The sequence below is a fragment of the Lithobates pipiens genome, unplaced genomic scaffold, assembly GCF_037356315.1.
Source record: "Lithobates pipiens isolate NorthernLeopardFrog02 unplaced genomic scaffold, aLitPip1_a1.2 Scaffold_22, whole genome shotgun sequence".
Classification (NCBI taxonomy): Eukaryota; Metazoa; Chordata; class Amphibia; order Anura; family Ranidae; genus Lithobates; species Lithobates pipiens.
Window position 1 is genome coordinate 326376123 of NW_027507784.1, and position 18736 is coordinate 326394858.

Consider the following 18736-nt stretch of genomic DNA (forward strand, 5'->3'; position numbering starts at 1 on the left):
TACTGATTTTAAGCTCAAACTTAATAAATTTTTGTACTACTAACTTTGTACTTCAATTAATTGTATTTTGTTAATTAGCACCGCAAAAATCCCTAATTTCCCTTCCTGTCCTTTGATTCATGTTTCAAACTTTCAGGGATGAGGTGCCATCTTTGTTAGGTGTTGCTTGAGGTTGAACCATCAAAATTATTCCAATTTTGTCCCCTGGTGTTTCAATACACTATTTTCTCCTTGGTTCCTCATCAACAACACAACATATGTTCTTACTCTGCTATTTCAGTAAATACTAACGTGTTTTGCATTGTGTTTTTTTTTTTTTTTTTTTTTTTTTTTGTTTTTTTTTTTTTTTTTTTTTCTCTTCCCCTCCCACACGTTCCCTTATCTCGGTATGGCGGCCTTTAGTGGTGAGGCCTGGGATGCTCTAATGGACAAAGTCCAACTTACACAAAAAACAGGCGACATTTCAGATAAAGATCTCGATTTTGCTTTCCTCAGATTACAACGCCTCCTCGAACGAAAGGTTCGAGTTTTTTGGCACAAAAAATATTTTCATAAATACATAGAAAATCTTATTGTACCTTTTGGACTGCGAATCCAGATCTTTCCTAATATTAAAAAAGTTGATGATATCATTAAATCGAAGTGGGAAGAAAATCTACAAACATGCTCCTTTGGCATGATGTCTTTGTTATGTATTCAGTATGATCATGAACTTTCTATACTGGACAGCCTAATTTCCCATTGGTATGAAGATCATGAATCTAGAATTTCCACCACGAGATTCCAGAAAAAGGAACAGGACCTTCAAGTCCTTATTGAAAAATATATTTTAGAAATTATTCAAATCAAAGAAAATAAATTTACCAGGGATAGCCTGGCCCACACAAATGGTTATGCTTACAAATGGACTCGAGATTCCAAACCTAAATTCACTAAATCTTTCAATTCACGTACAAATAGAAATAATGATAACACTCCCAATGTCTCTCCACCCTCCTCTTTTTCTTCTACACAGTCCACCATGTACCGTGACCTGTCTGAGGACAGAGTACCGAAAAAAAGAAAAGGGAACTCTGAACACGCCTCCACTGAGTCCCTTCGGAATCAATTGGGCACTCCGCTCTCTCGTCGGGCACCACCATTTTCATCGAAACCAACACCTGCTGGTACACTTGCGATGTTTCACCCCTCTCACTCTCTTTCTTTAGGCTCTCGTGGCACACAATCAATGTCAAATCAATGCACAGCCCCTTCGGCCCAGGCAACTTCCTCCATAACTTCTTTGCAATCTGCGAATCCATCGGTAAGCACTACCAATGTCATTATCTCGCCTCTAGGTACTCCTTTACCTGCAGATTTGAAATTGGCACCTATTTTTTTAGGCAAGGACCAGATTCCACCGATGATTTGAATGACATTTATGTACAAGGTAACCTTGATTCATCTACAAATGAGTTGTCAATAATAAATTTATCATCACAGAGATTATCCGAACCTGAATTGGAAGTCTTGAAATTAGGACTAACCTTTTGTCCTGATTCAAACACAACCAAATTTCAACTTATTAAGGATTTACATCTTTTTGCCCGTAGACTGTTATATCGAGTTATCTTTGATAAGCCTGTTACTCCAGACTTTGATAGTAATGACAATGTCCGGTCTTATGAAAATATGACCGAACATTATGCCATCAAAAATTTGATGGAATTATGGGAGGAGGGAAACACTGATGACGACGACTCGGAAGCAATTTCCACTCCTAGTCTGTCAGTCCCAGGTGTTTCCTTCCCCCCCCCTCCATCCTTTAAATGCAAATCTAGAGCATTTCCTCTACTCAATGCAAACCCAAACATTTGGGCGTTTATACAGCAAACAACTATAGAGATTGAGAAATTGTCGTTTCATTCACCTTTATCTAACAATCTTTCGTTACAACATAGAGCAGCTATTAAATCCTTACAAAAAAATACAAATTTAATTATTAAGCCCGCAGACAAGGGCGGAAATTTGGTGATCATGGAAGTTGTACAATACACCTCCATGTGTCGAAATATACTGTCCAATAGAAATTGGTATCGTCCTATTTCTAAAACTGTCATTCTAAATTATCGAAATATCTATTTGAATCTCATTTTTAAGGCATATCAACAAGGGGTCATTGACCTCAACACATGGAAATTTCTAAACATCAAGGATCCAAAGATTCCAACTTTTTACGCACTACCGAAAATTCATAAGTCTCAAACAAATCCCCCAGGACGTCCTATCATTTCCGGATGTTCCTGTTTAACTGAAAATGCGAGCGCATTAGTTGACAGCTATCTAAGTCCACACGTCATCTCTCTATCTTCATATGTTAAAGACACCATCGATTTGTTAAGAATGATTGAGGGACTGTCTCTCCCTCCCAACTCATGGTTGGTTGCCCTGGATATCGAAAGCCTCTACAACACAATTCCCCATGACAAGGGAGTTGAAGTTGTACGCAGGTTTCTTTCTGAAAGAGGTTCCTCTTTCTTACAATATAGTTCTTTTGTTGTGGACCTTCTTGAATATATTCTTAAGCATAATGTCTTTGTTTTTGACTCCACCCACTACCTCCAGGTGCAGGGAGTTGCGATGGGGACTAAATGTGCCCCATCGTATGCAAACCTGTACCTGGGGGGGTGGGAAAAGGAAACTTTCTCTAGAGAAGATTTGTCACCGTTCTTGGATAAAATTATTTCATGGTTTCGTTATATCGATGATGTTCTTTTCTTTTGGGCAGGTACGGAAACAGAATTAAAAACTTTCTTTCAATTGATTTCTATTAACAATTTCAATTTGAAATTTACTATGCAACATAGTCAGTCAATAGTTAACTTTTTAGACATAACTATCTCGGTGGACAGTGAAGGTAGACTCAACTCTCTCTTATTTAGGAAACCATCTGCCGGTAACACGGTTTTACACGCTACTAGCTTTCACCCAATTTCTTTGATTAACAGTATTCCCTATAGCCAATATTTGCGTTTAAAGCGAAATTGTAGCAAAAATTCAGATTTTAATATAGCAGCTGATGACCTTTACCAAAGATTGAGAAAAAGAGGATACAGTCATAAATGCTTGAAACGAGCCTATAACCGTGTAAAACCTAAAACTAGAACTTCACTTATTTTTTCAACCCGACGTCCCAATACAAATGATTCAGTTAGAATTATTACTCGCTATTCCAATCAGCATCGTAAGTTCAAAGAAATTTTACACAAGTTTTGGCCACTCCTTCTAGCTGACCCTATTACCAAGAAACATATTAAAAACTTTCCCGAAGTTACCTTTAAAAGAGTTCCCTCTCTCAAAGATAAATTAGTGCATAGCCACTTTGAACAACCAAAGTTGGACACTAGAGAAGTAACCAGTGGCACTTTTCCTTGTGGCCATTGTGACGTTTGTTGTTATGTCAATTCACATACCAAACTTAAACTGCCAAATGGCAAATGGCACTCCATTAAACATCGAGTCACATGCCAAACACAGGGCGTTATATATCTGGCCCGTTGCCTTTGTGGCGGGTTTTATGTAGGTAAAACAAAGCGACAATTTTGTATTCGAATCAAGGACCATATCAAACCCATTATCAAGAAGAAAATGGAGACGGCCATCAGTCGACATGTTGGCCTCTTCCATGCCTTCAATCCCAAATTTATCACCTTTTCCGCACTTGAACATATCCCCCTTGATGTGAGAGGGGGCAGTGTGGATAATATCTTACTTCAACATGAAGCTGAATGGATTTTCAACCTAAGGGCTACAATTCCACCTGGCTTCAATGAAAACTTAAGCTTCAAACCTTTTTTATGATATAGAAACCTTTTCTGGCCTTTCAATCTTGCTGACCGCTCTTCTGAGAGGGAACCTGGTTGGGTTCCCATTTCCCTTTCCCCTCCTTCCCCTTTTCCCTCCCTCCCCTCCCCCTCCCTCCCCCCCCCCCCCCCCTCCCTTCTTTTTTATTTTTATTTTTATTTATTTTCTCATTGTTCTACTGTATTATTTGAAATTTGTCTGTATTGATTTGTTTTGAGTATAAAAATACATCATGTATATGTCTATATGTTTACGATATTATTATGTTTTGTTATGTGCAGCTTTTAGAGAATTATTTTTTTGTTCTTCCCTTTTTAGGATTTCCCACCCGAATGGTCCACCTCTACGGCTTCCCCATCAGTGCTGTTCGCACGGACACCCGGGGGCACAGGCGCCTTGTGTGCCATTGCCCCTTTTCAGCGCTGCGACGCTCCCCCTACATTGGTCGGAAGGATTGGCTATTTCTTCTGCCATTCTGTTCCGACCCTCTTTTCCATCGTTTTTTGCCTCTACGCCTGACCGGGCGGTCAGATTGATGGCCGCGTTCGTTTATGCCTTCGCTTTCTACGAAGGCATCGATCGTTCCCCTCTTTCCTCCGCCCACATGCCTGAGGCATTATGGGGTTTGTAGGCCTATTCAGTCTCGTCCCATTGGTGAGCATGCGCAATAGCGCTCCTTTTGTCCGCATCAGGCCGACTACGTCAGACGCCGGCTTGATGGCGGGGCATATAAAAAGCCTTCGTAATATCGTCATTCCGTTGCGGGTTGCAGCCAAGGGTGACGCTTGATCGTTCAGACTCTGTACTTTTCGGTAAGCTTATTGTTATATTCTTAAACATTTATTCGATCGGTCTTTTTTTCATTTGAAAACGTTCACGTATCTCTCTGCCGGTGTTTCAACCCTTTGGACCTAGGCTACTGTCTATGTCCCTTTTTATATGCTTGCATTAACTCCCTGGCTTTGAATTCTATGCCTTGGGATGCGAATGTTTAACTCTCTGGGTATATCTATATGCCTGAGGGTTGGTGTCTGTATAACACTCAGTTTATGATGTACACACCACCCTTTTGAGATACATTTTTTTTTTTTTTTTTTTTTTTTATTTCAATTTTTCTTATCTTCGTTTTGTTTTTTCCTTGATTGGCCACCCAGCTGGTATTTCTATGCAGGTGTGTCTCCCTGATTGCTCAAAAAGATTTCTTCTCAAAATGCGAGCGTCCCCACTGCTTACAATTATCCAACCTACGTAAGTAATACATTTGAAACTAAAATACATCCTTGTATTATTTTTTCTCAATTTTTATACTTTAGAGGGTCCTTCACCCCCAAAAGGTTGTTTTATTTTAGCAACCTTGAAATTAAGCTAGGTACTCAAAGAACTTTAAATCATCCCAAAATTTCAAATTTGGTCTTACTATATATTCCTTTTTTTATCAGTTTTCTTGGGTTGGCTTTTTAGCCCCCTGCGATTCAGCACTGCTGTGGCTAACCCCCGAGGTGGACAATCCCACTACTTTACCACCAACGTAGTGGTTAAAGGTGGGTTTGATGTGTGTGTGTGTCTGTTGTTTCCCCTCCCCCTTTCCCCTTCCCCTCTATTTCTGCATTTACGAATGTTGTGACATACTTTATTATTATTTTGTACTTTGTATTTTCGGTTTAGATCTTGTTCAAACTTTCACACATCCCCTGAAGAAGCAATCTAATGCGAAACATGTCGGGACTATGTGTGCTTGACGAGAACAACCACTGTATTGCATTATTCTGAATCTTTTAAGCATATATTGCTACTGATTTTAAGCTCAAACTTAATAAATTTTTGTACTACTAACTTTGTACTTCAATTAATTGTATTTTGTTAATTAGCACCGCAAAAATCCCTAATTTCCCTTCCTGTCCTTTGATTCATATATAAATTGTATCCACAAAAATCTTCAGTATTAACCCATTATTTAATCTTATTTTCCTATAACTACTAATAAAACAAAAAGAACATTTTCTTATATTTCTTACAAAATTCTTATAATTACTAATAAAACAAAAAGAAAAAAGAAAGAAAATTGTTTCAATTTTCAAACAAAATTGAAGTGTGGATGTGTCTCTTGCGTGGCATCGCTTACAATGTTCAGATACACTATGATAGCTATACCCCTTGATAATGTTAGTCACATGTCCCTTATTCTGACTTTGAGGGTTCTTTCAGTCCATCCTATATACAGTAGTCTGCATGGGCAGACTAATGCGTATACAACATGGTTGGGATCACAGGTTATGAGATCTGTGATCTCATAATCTCGACCAGTTTGGTCAGAATGAAAGGAACGCCATCATTTGACATTGTTCTTTGGTAACCTTCCTATAAATAAAGGAAGGTTTCTGGGGCAATATCGGATTTAATACTCTATCCATCATCAAGACATGCCAATGCCTAGAGAATATTTTTACAATATCTCTGTATTGGCAATTGAAAGCTGAGATGAAACTCCATTGTCTATCTTCTCCACCATTATCTTGGACCCTAGTGTCCAAACACTGATCTCTTGGGATAGTCAGCGTTCTCTGAATCTCACTATCTATCTGTGTATCAGAGTACCCATTTTGCACAAAATTTTCATTAATATATTTAGACTGTTAGATAAAGTCCTTATTGAATGTACAATACCTTCTAATGCACATTAGTTGGCCTCATGGAATATTGTGCAGCCAAGTAGGGTGATGGCCACTCCTTATTGATAAATAACTATTTCTATCTGTAGGTTTAAAATAAACCTTTGTGGCCAAAGAGTTTTCTTCCCTAAATATAGTTAAGTCCAAGAAGTTGATGGTGCTGGCACTGAACTGATAGTCAAGTTTAATATTAATTGTATTATTATTAAGGTTATATGTGAATTGGTAGAGTGATTGTTCCGATTATTCCAAATAAATAGAAGATCGTCAATAAACCTCCTGTGAAAACGTAACTTGGATCTAGATTTACTAAATACATCCCTATCCTCCCACTCCTGCCATAAAAATACTGGCAAATTTAGAACCCATGGCTACGCCATTTTGTTGGCTGTAAAAGATATTTTGGTGCCAAAAATAATTGTGTGATGGACAAAAATCTAATGACTAATTCCTCCCTCTGACTAAGCACCCAATTTAGTGCCAGTAGAGAGTATACAGGCATACCCCACGTTTAAGTACACAATGGGGTTTATTTACTAAAGCTGGAAAGTGAAAAATCAGACTCACTTCTGCATAGAAACCAATGAGCTTCCAGGTTTTATTACCAAAGCTTAATTGAACAATCTGGGGTTAGAAGCTCATTGGTTTCTATGCAGTAGGGAGCCTGATTTTTCACTTTCCAGCTTTAGCAAATAAACCCCATTGAACGTGGGGTATGCCTGTAATTATATTATTATAGAGTATTAATTATATAATTATAATTGTATACAGTGAAAAAATGTCTGCTGTCACTAGGTATGTAGAATTTGTGTCATATAATTTTATTTAGATATGCCTGAGTTTTTAAAACACTAGGTTGTAGAAATTTGTCTAGATCACGTGTCAAACACAAGACCCGCGGGTCAAATCTGGCCCTCCGGGCCATTTTATGTGGCTCTCACACCTCTCCTCCAGCTGCGGTACCCTTTTATGTAGCTGTGGAGAGGCTCGTCTTTGTCCTCCTGTCTCAGCAGTCAGCAACAGAGAGAAGGACAGAACTATTCCTACAGATCCTGTGCCTCTCTGTGCAGCCACAGCACCCACCACCATCTCCACCTCCCCTGGTTTCAGCATTCAGCAGACTCTAGCCCCCCTCTGGTCCTCCTCCAGCCCCTGCACTTTCTGCTTCCCCGCTTTGCCCCCAACTTCTTCCCAGCAGCAACACAAGCTAAGAGGGGTTCACATCTGATATAAGAGGGGTTGGGTGATCTGGGCATCTAGATTTACAGATGCTACCGGCCCTTTGAGGGCAACGATAATGCTGATGTGGCCCACAATGAAATGGAGTTTGACACCCCTGGTCCAGATATTCACCAAATTTCGCTGTGACTGACCCTATGCCATTAACAATGGGGCGGCCGGGAGCAAGAATCATTTTTATGCACTTTCGGGAGAGTGTATAATAATAGGAATTTTACATACACTAGGGACCAAATATTTCCTTTCTTTTTTGTTTAATACATGCTTTCTAAACCCAAAATCAATAAGGTGCTTTAACTGATCTTTATGGGTCAATGTGGGATCTTTTACCAGTTTCTAATATGTACATTCATCAAACAGCATCTCAATCATCTGTCTTTATCAAGTCCCCTCATCCTATATCAGCAGGTCTCACTATAATCTCCTTCTTGTTTCTAGGGATTCAATTCCTTCTCTAGTGTGTTTTTTTTTTCATCTCTCTTTAGTTTTTAGATGGTATATGATTGAAACTGATTATTTTATTTCATCAATACTTTATAAACATAAATAAAATGTATTTGTTTCCTGAAACTTTTTTAGAAGCATGTTTTTTTTTGTTTTGTTTTTTATTGAATTCATATCAGGCACGTTACAGGATTAAAGTGACACTAAACTCTGATTTAAAATAATATATATTATTTTAAGAATGTATTATTAACTCAAAAAGTACTTTCTAACTCCTCCAAATCCTTTTTTGCTTTTTTTTGGTTATGTAATCTGACTTCTTGTTAGAAGGTGGCTACATTCGTTATCCATGGTCCTGCTATAAGAGCAAAGCCACCCTCTTTTGCTCACTCCTTTGAAGGATTATGGGACAGACAGAAAGGCAAAAACACATAGTAAAACATAATAGGCCTGTAATCTGTTTTGGATGTGTATGGATTATTTTTGAAAAAATAAGAATATTGTTTAGTGTCACTTTAAGCTAAGCCCCTCTGGTAAACTGAATAGGTGATCTGACACTGGAGAGCCCAGCACTAAGAATACATTGTTACTATATTATTCTTATGGTGGAATTGTCAAACACATAGAAAGCAGCATGGAGGGGTTCGGTGAAGAAGGTGGTGAAGGTGTGGAGGAGTCTGATGAGGTCACACAGCTGGTAGAAGGAAAGACGACCGGCCTCGTATTCCAGATAGATCCCAACTGTCTTAAGAGAAGATTTGGAGTCTATTGTTATATGTGAGTTGTTGTGCCTTGTAAAGAGAGTGTCTCTTTGGGTTAGACCCCATGATTTGTTATTATAACCTATATAAGACTCATTTCCTACAATCTTCCTCTCTATGGTGGGACTGGCCACCCCTATCAGCCATTCCTTCGCTCCGCTCACATCCACCTCCCAGTAATGTCTCCCTGATGAGAAGCTCTTTATACTTATTACCTGTTTGCATTCAAATCTCTCTGGAATATCCGGTCTATTCTCTGATTTATTGGTGTAAGTAGCTGATTTCAGGTCCTGTGATATAATAATGTGGTTATAGGCTGTTTTTATATCCAGTAAAATGTCTGATTTCTCCATCACTGTGAATTGTATCTTTATCTTCATATCTCTCAGACTGTCAGTAAAGTGGAGAAGTCCTCTGTGGAGCATCTGTGAGATCATTCCTTCATCCAGACATCCAGCATCTCTTACATCACCGCTCCTAGTAATGATGTAATTGCTGATTATTTTTTTCTTTAGCACAGTTAATGGATCTGTGATGTCATCATTGATAATGTCTTTCTTTAGCACCGTTAATGGATCTGTGATGTCACATACGGCCTCCATGTCATTAATCTTCCTGGACAGCTCATCCTTCTGTGTCTCCAGCTTCTGGATCATATCACAGACTGACTGGGAGATCTTCTCCTCCTGTCTGGAGACCTCAGTCAGGACTTTCTTCTCTTCATCATCCAGATGTCTCCTGATGTCTCTAAACAGCTCAGTGACTCTCCTGGTGACATCAGCTGCTTTTCTTTTCTCTCCCATCCTGTGATTTCCCAGATTTTGGATTTTCTTCTCAGTCTCTTGTCTCTCATTGGTCAGTTTCTCAGTAGCATCTTTTAGTTTCTCTTTTTTCCTCTCAGAGGCCACATTCAGAAGCTCCACCTGGTGTCCTTTGTGGTCTCCAGCCACCCAGCAGGACATACAGATACAGGCACTGTCCTCTGTGCAGTAATATTTCAGGATCTCTTTGTGTACGGAGCATTTTCTGCCATCAAATGATTTGGTGGGTTCAGTTAATATGTGATCCGCTGACTTGCTGTGATTTCTTAGGTGCATATAACAGAACGAGGCCTCACATAGCAGACACGATTTAGTAGCTGATACAGGAAGATTACAGTAAGTACAGAAGACCTTTGTGTCCTCTTGTTGACCAGGTATGAAATTATCCACAATGTTACACAACTTCCTGTTCTTCACCAGCCAAGGGCGCTCTGTATACTTCTCTCTGCACTCCGGACAGGAATAATTGGTAGCCTTCCTCTCTTGTGTATCCAGCGCAGTCACTATACAGCCCCGGCAGAAGTTGTGTTCACATTTCAGTGATACGGGATCCTTATAAAGGTTCAGGCAGATGGAGCAGCTCAGCTCCTCTCTCAGTCTAGAAGTCAGCCATTCTGGGGAAAAAAATAAACTTTTGCTACAACTCGGTGCAAGAGAGAAGCTGGGAGCGTCTGATCAGTCCCATACACGGAGGTGAATGTGAAAGTATTTCTGTGAACTCTTCTTAGAAAGGTAGTGTCCTATAAAATGAGATCCTCCCTGTTCACTTAACCCTGTTTGCTCTGGTTAGATACAGTGACTCTATTGGTTCCGGAAATTTTCTATATTAACCAGTTCCCGACCAGCGCACGCCGATGTACGTCGGCAGAATGGCACGGGCAGGCATATTGGCGTACAGGTAAGTCCAATCTTTAATGCCACCCTGCCATCGCGAGCACACCGCCGGAGGCGCGCTCGTGTGCTGGTCGGGGACCCCCGTGAGTCCGGTCGCGGGTCCTGCGGACTCGATCGACGCAGGCATACCCGCGATCATCTCACGGAGCGGCTGAATGGAGAGATGCCATTGTAAACAGCATCTCCCCGTTCTGCCTAGCAACTATTGACGTTGATCTCTGCTCCATGTGAAAAAAAGGGCGTAAATTTTGTTTGGGAACCACGCCGCATGACCGTGCAATTGTCAGTTAAAGCGATGCAGTGCCGAATCGCAAAAAGTGGTCTGATCTTTGGCAAGCAAAATGGTCCGGGGCTGAAGTGGTTAAAGTGTATCTAAACCAAACTAGTGAAAAAAAACAAAAATGTTGTCACCCTGACTTTATAGATTGCCTTCTTATTGCTATGCAGGTGTGCCGTGCAGTATGAAACTAGTAATAAACCCTCAGCGTTTTTTAGTTTAACCACTTGTAGACCAGGCCAATTCTGACGCTTCTCTCCTGCATGTACAAATACGTATTTTTTTCTATAAAATTACCTAGAACCCCAAAACATTATAAGTATAATGTTTTAGTAGAGGCCCTACCTAGAAAATAAAATGATAGTTGTTAAAATTTTTATGTTACATGGTATTTGCGCAGCGTTTTTTTAACCACTTAAGGACAGAGCCTCGTTTTGAGATTTGGTGTTTACAAGTTAAAACATTTTTTTCTAGAAAATTACTTAGAACCCCCAAACATTATATATATTTTTTCTAACACCTTATGCCGCATACACACGAGCAGATTATACGATGAAAAAAAACTTGGATGGTTTTTCCGATGGAGCTTGGCTTGCATACACACGGTCACGCAAAAGTTCTCAGAACTTTCGACTTCCAAGAACGTGGTGAAGTACAAAACTACGATGAGCCGAGAAAATGCAGTTCAATGCTTCCGAGCCCGTGTAGGAATTTTGCGCATTGGAATTTGTACAGACGATCGGAATTTCCAGTCGGAACATTTCCCTATCGAAAAATAGAGAATCCGCTCTCAATTTTTTGGTGGCTGGAATTCCACCAGTAAAAGACCGATGGAGCATACACACAGTCACATTTTCTGACAAAAAAAGCTCTCATCTGAGTTTTGCTGTTGGCATTTCCGATCGCGTGTACGCTGCATTAGAGAATAAAATGTCGGTCGTTGCAATACTTTATGTAACAGTAAAGTTAGGCCATTTTTTTTTTGTTTACAACAAGTTTTATTTGGAAGACAGGAAATTGTACAATTTCAAACAGTATAAGATACATGCAAGTATGGGTTACAGAGCCGGTGAAGTGTATAAATATGGCACATGATAGAACTTTTGCGATGAGGAATCATACAGAATATCTGATAAGTTTGTAGAGGAGTGGTAGTACACACTAGGAATGAGGATTGGTTAGTTAGAGTACAGAAGTAACATTTGGACTATCTGATGACATTATGAGGTAGAGTCCGTAGGTAATGACCAGTAGATCCATTTGTTATTGAAAGTGTGCATATTATCGAACAATGTATGGTGGATACGTTCTGATAACTTAAGTGCTTCCATTCTGGATTCTACCTGGGGCCATGGTAGGTTTTGTGACCTCCAATTAAAAGCAATCATACATTAAATAGTACTGATCAGTGAGGGAATTATTCTGTTACAGGGAGGGGGGACATCAGGAACCATAGCATATAAGAGGCATATCTGTGGAGTGAGGGTGATCTTCTTTCTCAAGTCTGTTGACCATTGCAATCCATATAGGATCCAGGAATTTGCAGCTCCAGAATATATGGAGAAAGTTGCCTTCCTCAGGACAGTCTCTGAAACAGTGAGGGGAGGTTGCAGGGTAGAATGTATGTATTCTAGATGGGGTCATGTACCATCTAGTGAGTAACTTCAAAGGGGACTCTCTAAAGGCTGCTGCATGATTGCATTTACGGAGGTTCTCAATCATATAGTACCAAGTTTCTGTGGAGAATGTGCATTCTAAGTCAGTTTCCCAACTCAACACAGGGCTAGACTTTTCAGGTTGAACTAGTGTATTGAGGTAGTTATATAGTTGAGAGATGAATACTTTGTCTCTAGGAGATGATATGCAAATGTGTTCAAACAGTGTACTAGGAGGGGTAATGTAGAGTGCATAGTAGGCTGAGTAAAAATCCTGAATCAATATGTACTGCGAGATTTCTGGGGGGTGTAGATTGAATTTAATTTGTAGCGTGTTGAAAGGGAGAAATTTCGAGTTAGAGCCTAATGATTTGAGTGTGGGGAGTCCTTTTTGGGTCCAGGCCTGAAAAAGGGTGGGGTTTATAAAAGCAGTAGGTAATCTGGGATCCCCGAGGTATGAGGCTAGCGGAGGTGTTTGTGAGGAGAGTTTGAAATTGTCTTTGATTCTATACCATAGGTGTACCAAATTGGCTATTATTATGTTCTTTTTAAGGAGGGTGTGGTTGATTTTGGTGGTGGGTCAAAGAATCCCCCTTAAGTTAAGTGGTGCAATGGAGGAAGTCTCAAAGTTCAACTAGGGAATGTTGGTGTTAGGAGAGAACCACTGTGCTAGCTGAACTAGTCTGGCAGCCAGGAAATAAGGTGTGGGAGGCCAAGACCACCCCGAGGTTGTGTTCTATGCATAAGAGAGTAACTGCATCTGGGTTTTTTATTGTTCCATATAAATGTATTGATCTCGCGTTGGAGAGCTTCTAGTCTTGTTTTAGGGACGTTGATAGGAAGTGCTCTAAAGTAATATAGTAATTTAGGGAGGATGGTCATCTTAAAAGCACAGATCCTACCTAGGTACGAGATGTGGTATGATGACCATGATTTTAAAAGGGAACTTATGTGAGAAAAGAGGGGGAGATAGTTCGTTTTATATAGGAGATTATGGGAAGCTGTGACAAGAATCCCTAGATATTTAAAAGAGTGGGAGCACCATATGAAGTTAAAGTCTTTCTTGAGTGAGGTTAAGAGGTTTGGGGAACAATTAAAGTGGGTGTAAACCCTTACAACACACTTTGACCTACAGGTAAGCCTAGATTAAGGCTTACCTGTAGGTCCAAGAAATATCTCCTAAACCTATACGGTTTAGGAGATATTTTCCCGAAGACAGGCACTGCTGTCTACGGCGCAGGTGCACTGAGTACGTGTCGGCTCCCGTGCGCATGTGCGGGAGTGACGTCATTGCGGCTTCGCCGAATGACAGGGCGGAGCTGCGAGACCCCACCGAGAAGATGGATGCGCCGGACTACAGGGGACAGCGGTGACTTCGCTGGCTCCTGTGTCAGGTAAGTGACACATAATGGACTACTATGCGATGCATAGTAGCCCATTATGCTTTGCCTTTGCAGGGGATGAAAGAGGAAGTAAACTCATCAGGGTTTACTTCCTCTTTAATGGGAAGGGCAGAACATTTGTTTGAATTGATGTAGAGAGCAGATAGCCTATAGAAAGCACAGAGTTTGGAGAGAAGGTTAGGTATTGATATAAGTGGGTCTAGGTCAATTCTTTATATTGTGAAAGATGACATTACGCTGAGTAAACTGATACCCAACATGTCACGCTTCAAAATTGCGCCTGCTTGTGGAACGGTGACAAACTTTTACCCTTAAGGCCGGGTTCACACTATAGCGATGCGGGAACGCCGCGAATCCGCGGCGTTTACCCGCATCGCACACCTCCCGCCGGCAGTTCACACTGCCCTATGCGGACGGCTGGGAGTGTCAATGTTATGTAAATGACACCCCCAGATCCGTCGGCATATCGCAGTGCGATCTGCCGACTCGCACAGGAATCGGATCGCATGGTGTGAACCCCCATGCGATCCGATTCTGTTGCGGACCCAAAAAAGGGTCCCGTGCGAGTTTGCTGCGGGAGCGATGCGAATTCAGCCATACTATCTGTATGGCTGAACTCACATCGCTACGGAGATCGGATGTGATTTGCTGTGCGAATCACATCCGGATCTCCCCCCGCAGCGGTGTGAACCGGGCCTTAAAATCTCCATAAGCTTAGTTTAAAAAATTCTACAGGTTGCATGTTTTGAGTTACAGAGGAGGTCTAGGACTAGAATTATTGCTCTAACGATCGAGGTGATACCTCACATGTGTGGTTTGAACACGGTTTTCATATGTGGGCGCTACTCAAGTATGCGTTTGCTTCTGCATGTGAGCTTGGCGTTTGTTTTACTTTTTATTTTTACACTGGTCTTTTAAAAAAAAAAAAATTGTCACTTTTATTCCTATTACAAGGAATGTAATCGTCCCTTGTAATAGAAAAAAAGCATGCCAGGACCTCTTAGATATGACAATAGTAACAATAACTGTCAGCACAGGATACAGTGTAGTGCAAAATAAGATTGATTAAAATCAATTCAAATAAATTAAAATAGTGATAAGATCACTAATACTGGATATATATTGGAAGGGAGGTCATGAGTTCATAAGGATGATAACAGTAGTCCAAGAATACAAGTAGTAATAATGTAATTAAGGCGTCTGCAGTCCTCAGAGAGCTGGCTCTGTATGCAGATAAAAAGGGGAGAGAACAAAAGGAAGCGCCACCTAAGTGCAGTATTAAAGCTGGTTTTTAATGGCATGATAAACATGTACACTCACAAGAAGTAGATAGGGTACAGGCTCATCTTTGTGTTTTTTTCCTGTAGTCTCCTTGGATCCAGAAATGGTTCCTGGTGCATTGGTGCTATGATAGCAGGTCCTCAGTGCATCCTGTGGCCACAGGAGCTAGAATGTTGGAATGGTGAACAATGAAAACCTGTGGCTTTGTGTAACTAAAATTCAGGCTTCATCCACCCACCAGCTTGTATACAATTTTTGGGCAATTTTTGGGCATTTTGTCAAGGCACCCCTGGTTGAAAAAGGCTGACCTAGACGATAGAGGTGATAGGAAATGATCCTGTCTCTGGTACCGCCAGATCGGATCCCAGGCCAGTATGGGAAAGCCCAGAAAGACACCAGAGGGCAGCCGGAGGGGGAGACCCTGTTCCCTTGCCTGTAAAAGCAATCCAGCAGTTAATTAGCCACTAGGATTGCTTTTACTTTATAAAGCATTGCTGGCTGATGAAAACAATACCAGGGTTATGGCTGACCAGCCACAGAAGATTTACCCCCTTCCTGACCAGAGCACTTTTTGTGATTCGGCACTGCGTTGCTTTAACTGACAATTGCGCGGTCGCGCGACGATGCACTCAAACAAAATTGACGTATTTTTTTCCTCACAAATAGCTTTCTTTTGGTGGTATTTGATCGCCTCTGTGGTTTTTATTTTTCGCGCTATAAACAAAAAAAGAGCGCAAGATTTTTTACTTTTTGCTATAATAAAAATATATATATAAAAAAAAATTTCCCTCAGTTTAGGCCAATACGTATTCTACTACATATTTTTGTTCAAAAAAAAATCGCAATAAGTGTATATTGATTGGTTTGCACACAATTTATAGCGACTCGACTACAAATAGGGGATAGATTTATGGCATTTTTTTTTTTTTGTAGTAATGGCGGCGATCTGCGATTTTTATCGTGACTGCGATATTATGGCGGACACATCTGACACTTTTGACACTATTTTGGGACCATTCACATTTATACAGAGATCAGTTCTATAAAATGCACTGATTACTGTGTAAATGACACTAGCAGGGAAGGGGTTAACCACTAGGGGGCGATGAAGGGATTAAGTGTGTCCTAGGGAGTGATTCTAATTGTGTGTGGGGGGGGGGGGTGGGCTTCAACTCCTCGCATGACAGTGATCACTACTCCTGATGGCAGAGAGAAGTGATCTCTGTCATGTCACAAGGCAGATTGGGGAAATGCCTTGTTTACATAGGCACTTCCTCATTTTGCGGCTCTGTGACACGATCGCCAGGAGACCGGCGGACATAGAGTCCGCCGATCCCGTGGGCACGGTCACGCTGTACGCAGCGGGTGAGCGAATGCTTGCCCCTCCAATTAAAGGGGTTGTACAGGTACGCCCATTTGCCCACGACTGCCATTGTGCGTACGGCGGTCGGCAAGTCGTTAAAGGGATCTCTGGGGGAACCTTTGATGTGATGAGGGATTCTGATGTGAAGAGAGACTTCTAATGTGATTGGGGGAATCTTAAGTTGTGGGAGGACTCTGATGAGATGGGGGGGGGGAATTTATTTTCATCAAGGCGATTATATGCAGATTCCAGTCTGTGGTGGTGGAAAGGAATATTTATCTCTCCAGCTCAGTAGTTTTGCAGGAAGAAAGACAGGAACGGCTACTGAGAAAGAAGGAAATGAAATCACACAAATTGGAGGGTGGATTAACAGAAAAGTAATTCAGGGAAGGTAAAAGATAACTAAAGAAAAACAACTAAACAAAAATGTAATGAATTGCTGATTACCAATCACTGCATATGGTGGCTGCATTCGTTTTCTCTTTTCATTTTTTTCCTCTTTTTTTTTTTACCTGGTGATCCTGCCATTAAAACAGGCCATGCATTGTGCGATTTTCTTTCCTGCAACCATCGGAATCCCTCCCATGTAGCTATTGTGTTTTCCTGGCTGCTGACAATAATCGCATGCTACAAATCCAATATCCTGGATTTGTAGAATGCGATTGTGCAGGGGGGCTTGTAGCATACAAATGTGCAGGGGGGCTCTGATGGGGACACAAATGTGCAGGGGGGCTCTGATGGGGACACAAATGTGCAGGGGGGCTCTGATGGGGACACAAATGTGCAGGGGGGCTCTGATGGGGACACAAATGTACAGGGGGGCTCTGATGTGGACACAAATGTGCAGGGGGGCTCTAATGGGGACACAAATGTGCAGGGGGGGCTCTGATGGGGACACAGATATGTTGGGGGGCTTTGATGGGGATCAATGGATTGACTTGGGTAAATGGATCAATGGATTAACTTGGGTAAAATCAGCCTGCTCATAGATGGACTGAATCTCGACCAGTCCCTGCTGAGATTCGATCCATCTTTGGTTGGCTTAACACACTTCCTGTCCTAGGCTGACAGCACTCACTTCCCATACTGTATATATTGTATGTAGTCAGGTTAGCAGTAGTTACAAAATGTTTTCCCTGTTTGGAAGCTTTGCCCATTACCTGGGACACATGGAGGGTTCAATGAACTGCCTGAATGCTGAGCTGCAATGACTATTGTGGGGAAGACCACAAACAATGCTTATGGGGGGGGGGGGGGGGGGGTGGCCATTTTGGATGAGCCAATATTTATACTGGGTTGGATATATATTGAATGTGTTTTATTAATCCAAAAAAAACATTGTAGCCATAATGATTTAAAATTCAAGCTCTGGTATGCATTATACGAACAATTGGATAGATAGGAATACATGCATCACTTTATACATAGATAATGTGAAAAAAGTTACAACAATTTTCAAAATATTATTCCATTGAATTGAACCATTTGATAAAAAGCACCCTGCTACCCCAATGCATTTCGACCTTCTAGGGATTGTGGTCTTCTTCGGGGGGGACACTGCAAAAAAAAGGGGTGGCTTTGTCACATTTCTGGTAATGTGGATAATGACAGAACTCTGGATGGCTGCACTCCAAAGCTAAAACGATGCTTTATTCAAATAATATTTAGGACACAGCAAATGACATCAAAGCAAAAGATGAGTGATAGTGAGTAAGCACTAGCCCCTCCATTTGATTCAACCACTATGTGATTAAGCACAGAGGCACTTTTAAACTATGGGACCATGTGCCCCTTCACATACATTTTTCCTTTTCACCTAGAACAATAAAGGCCCGCTTATATTTTTCTTGTTTTATTCATGATTATAAATACATACAATTAAGAGGATAAAAGTTATAAAATAAGATCATACACCATTATTAGAACAAAAACAATTAACCCTTATAAATATACAGATCCACACCTATGTCGGTTTAAAAATGTATCAACCGGAATCAAAGGAACCATTTTTCCTTTCTCTTTTATTATACAGATAATGGTAAATATGATACTTATGAGTAATTCAATATATTACTGTTTTCAGGTG

At 40.8% G+C, this 18736-nt stretch overlaps 2 protein-coding genes and 1 long non-coding RNA gene across 3 annotated transcripts in view; 1 reads left to right on the forward strand and 2 right to left on the reverse strand.

Annotated features, from left to right (window-relative positions):
• Nucleotides 1-18736, reverse strand: part of LOC143925008 (E3 ubiquitin-protein ligase TRIM39-like) — a 130622-nt gene that overhangs the window by 45873 nt on the left and 66013 nt on the right. The window lies entirely within an intron of this gene.
• LOC143925003 (uncharacterized) lies at nucleotides 874-5689 on the forward strand. The gene is made up of 2 exons (XR_013261926.1): nucleotides 874-1303; nucleotides 5509-5689. It is a non-coding gene; the product is annotated as an uncharacterized LOC143925003 (long non-coding RNA).
• LOC143925004 (E3 ubiquitin-protein ligase TRIM39-like) lies at nucleotides 5758-10452 on the reverse strand (the record flags this gene model as incomplete). The annotated part of the gene is made up of 1 exon (XM_077449568.1): nucleotides 5758-10452. A coding segment is annotated over one exon (1668 nt), but the record flags the coding sequence as incomplete, so codon positions are not given.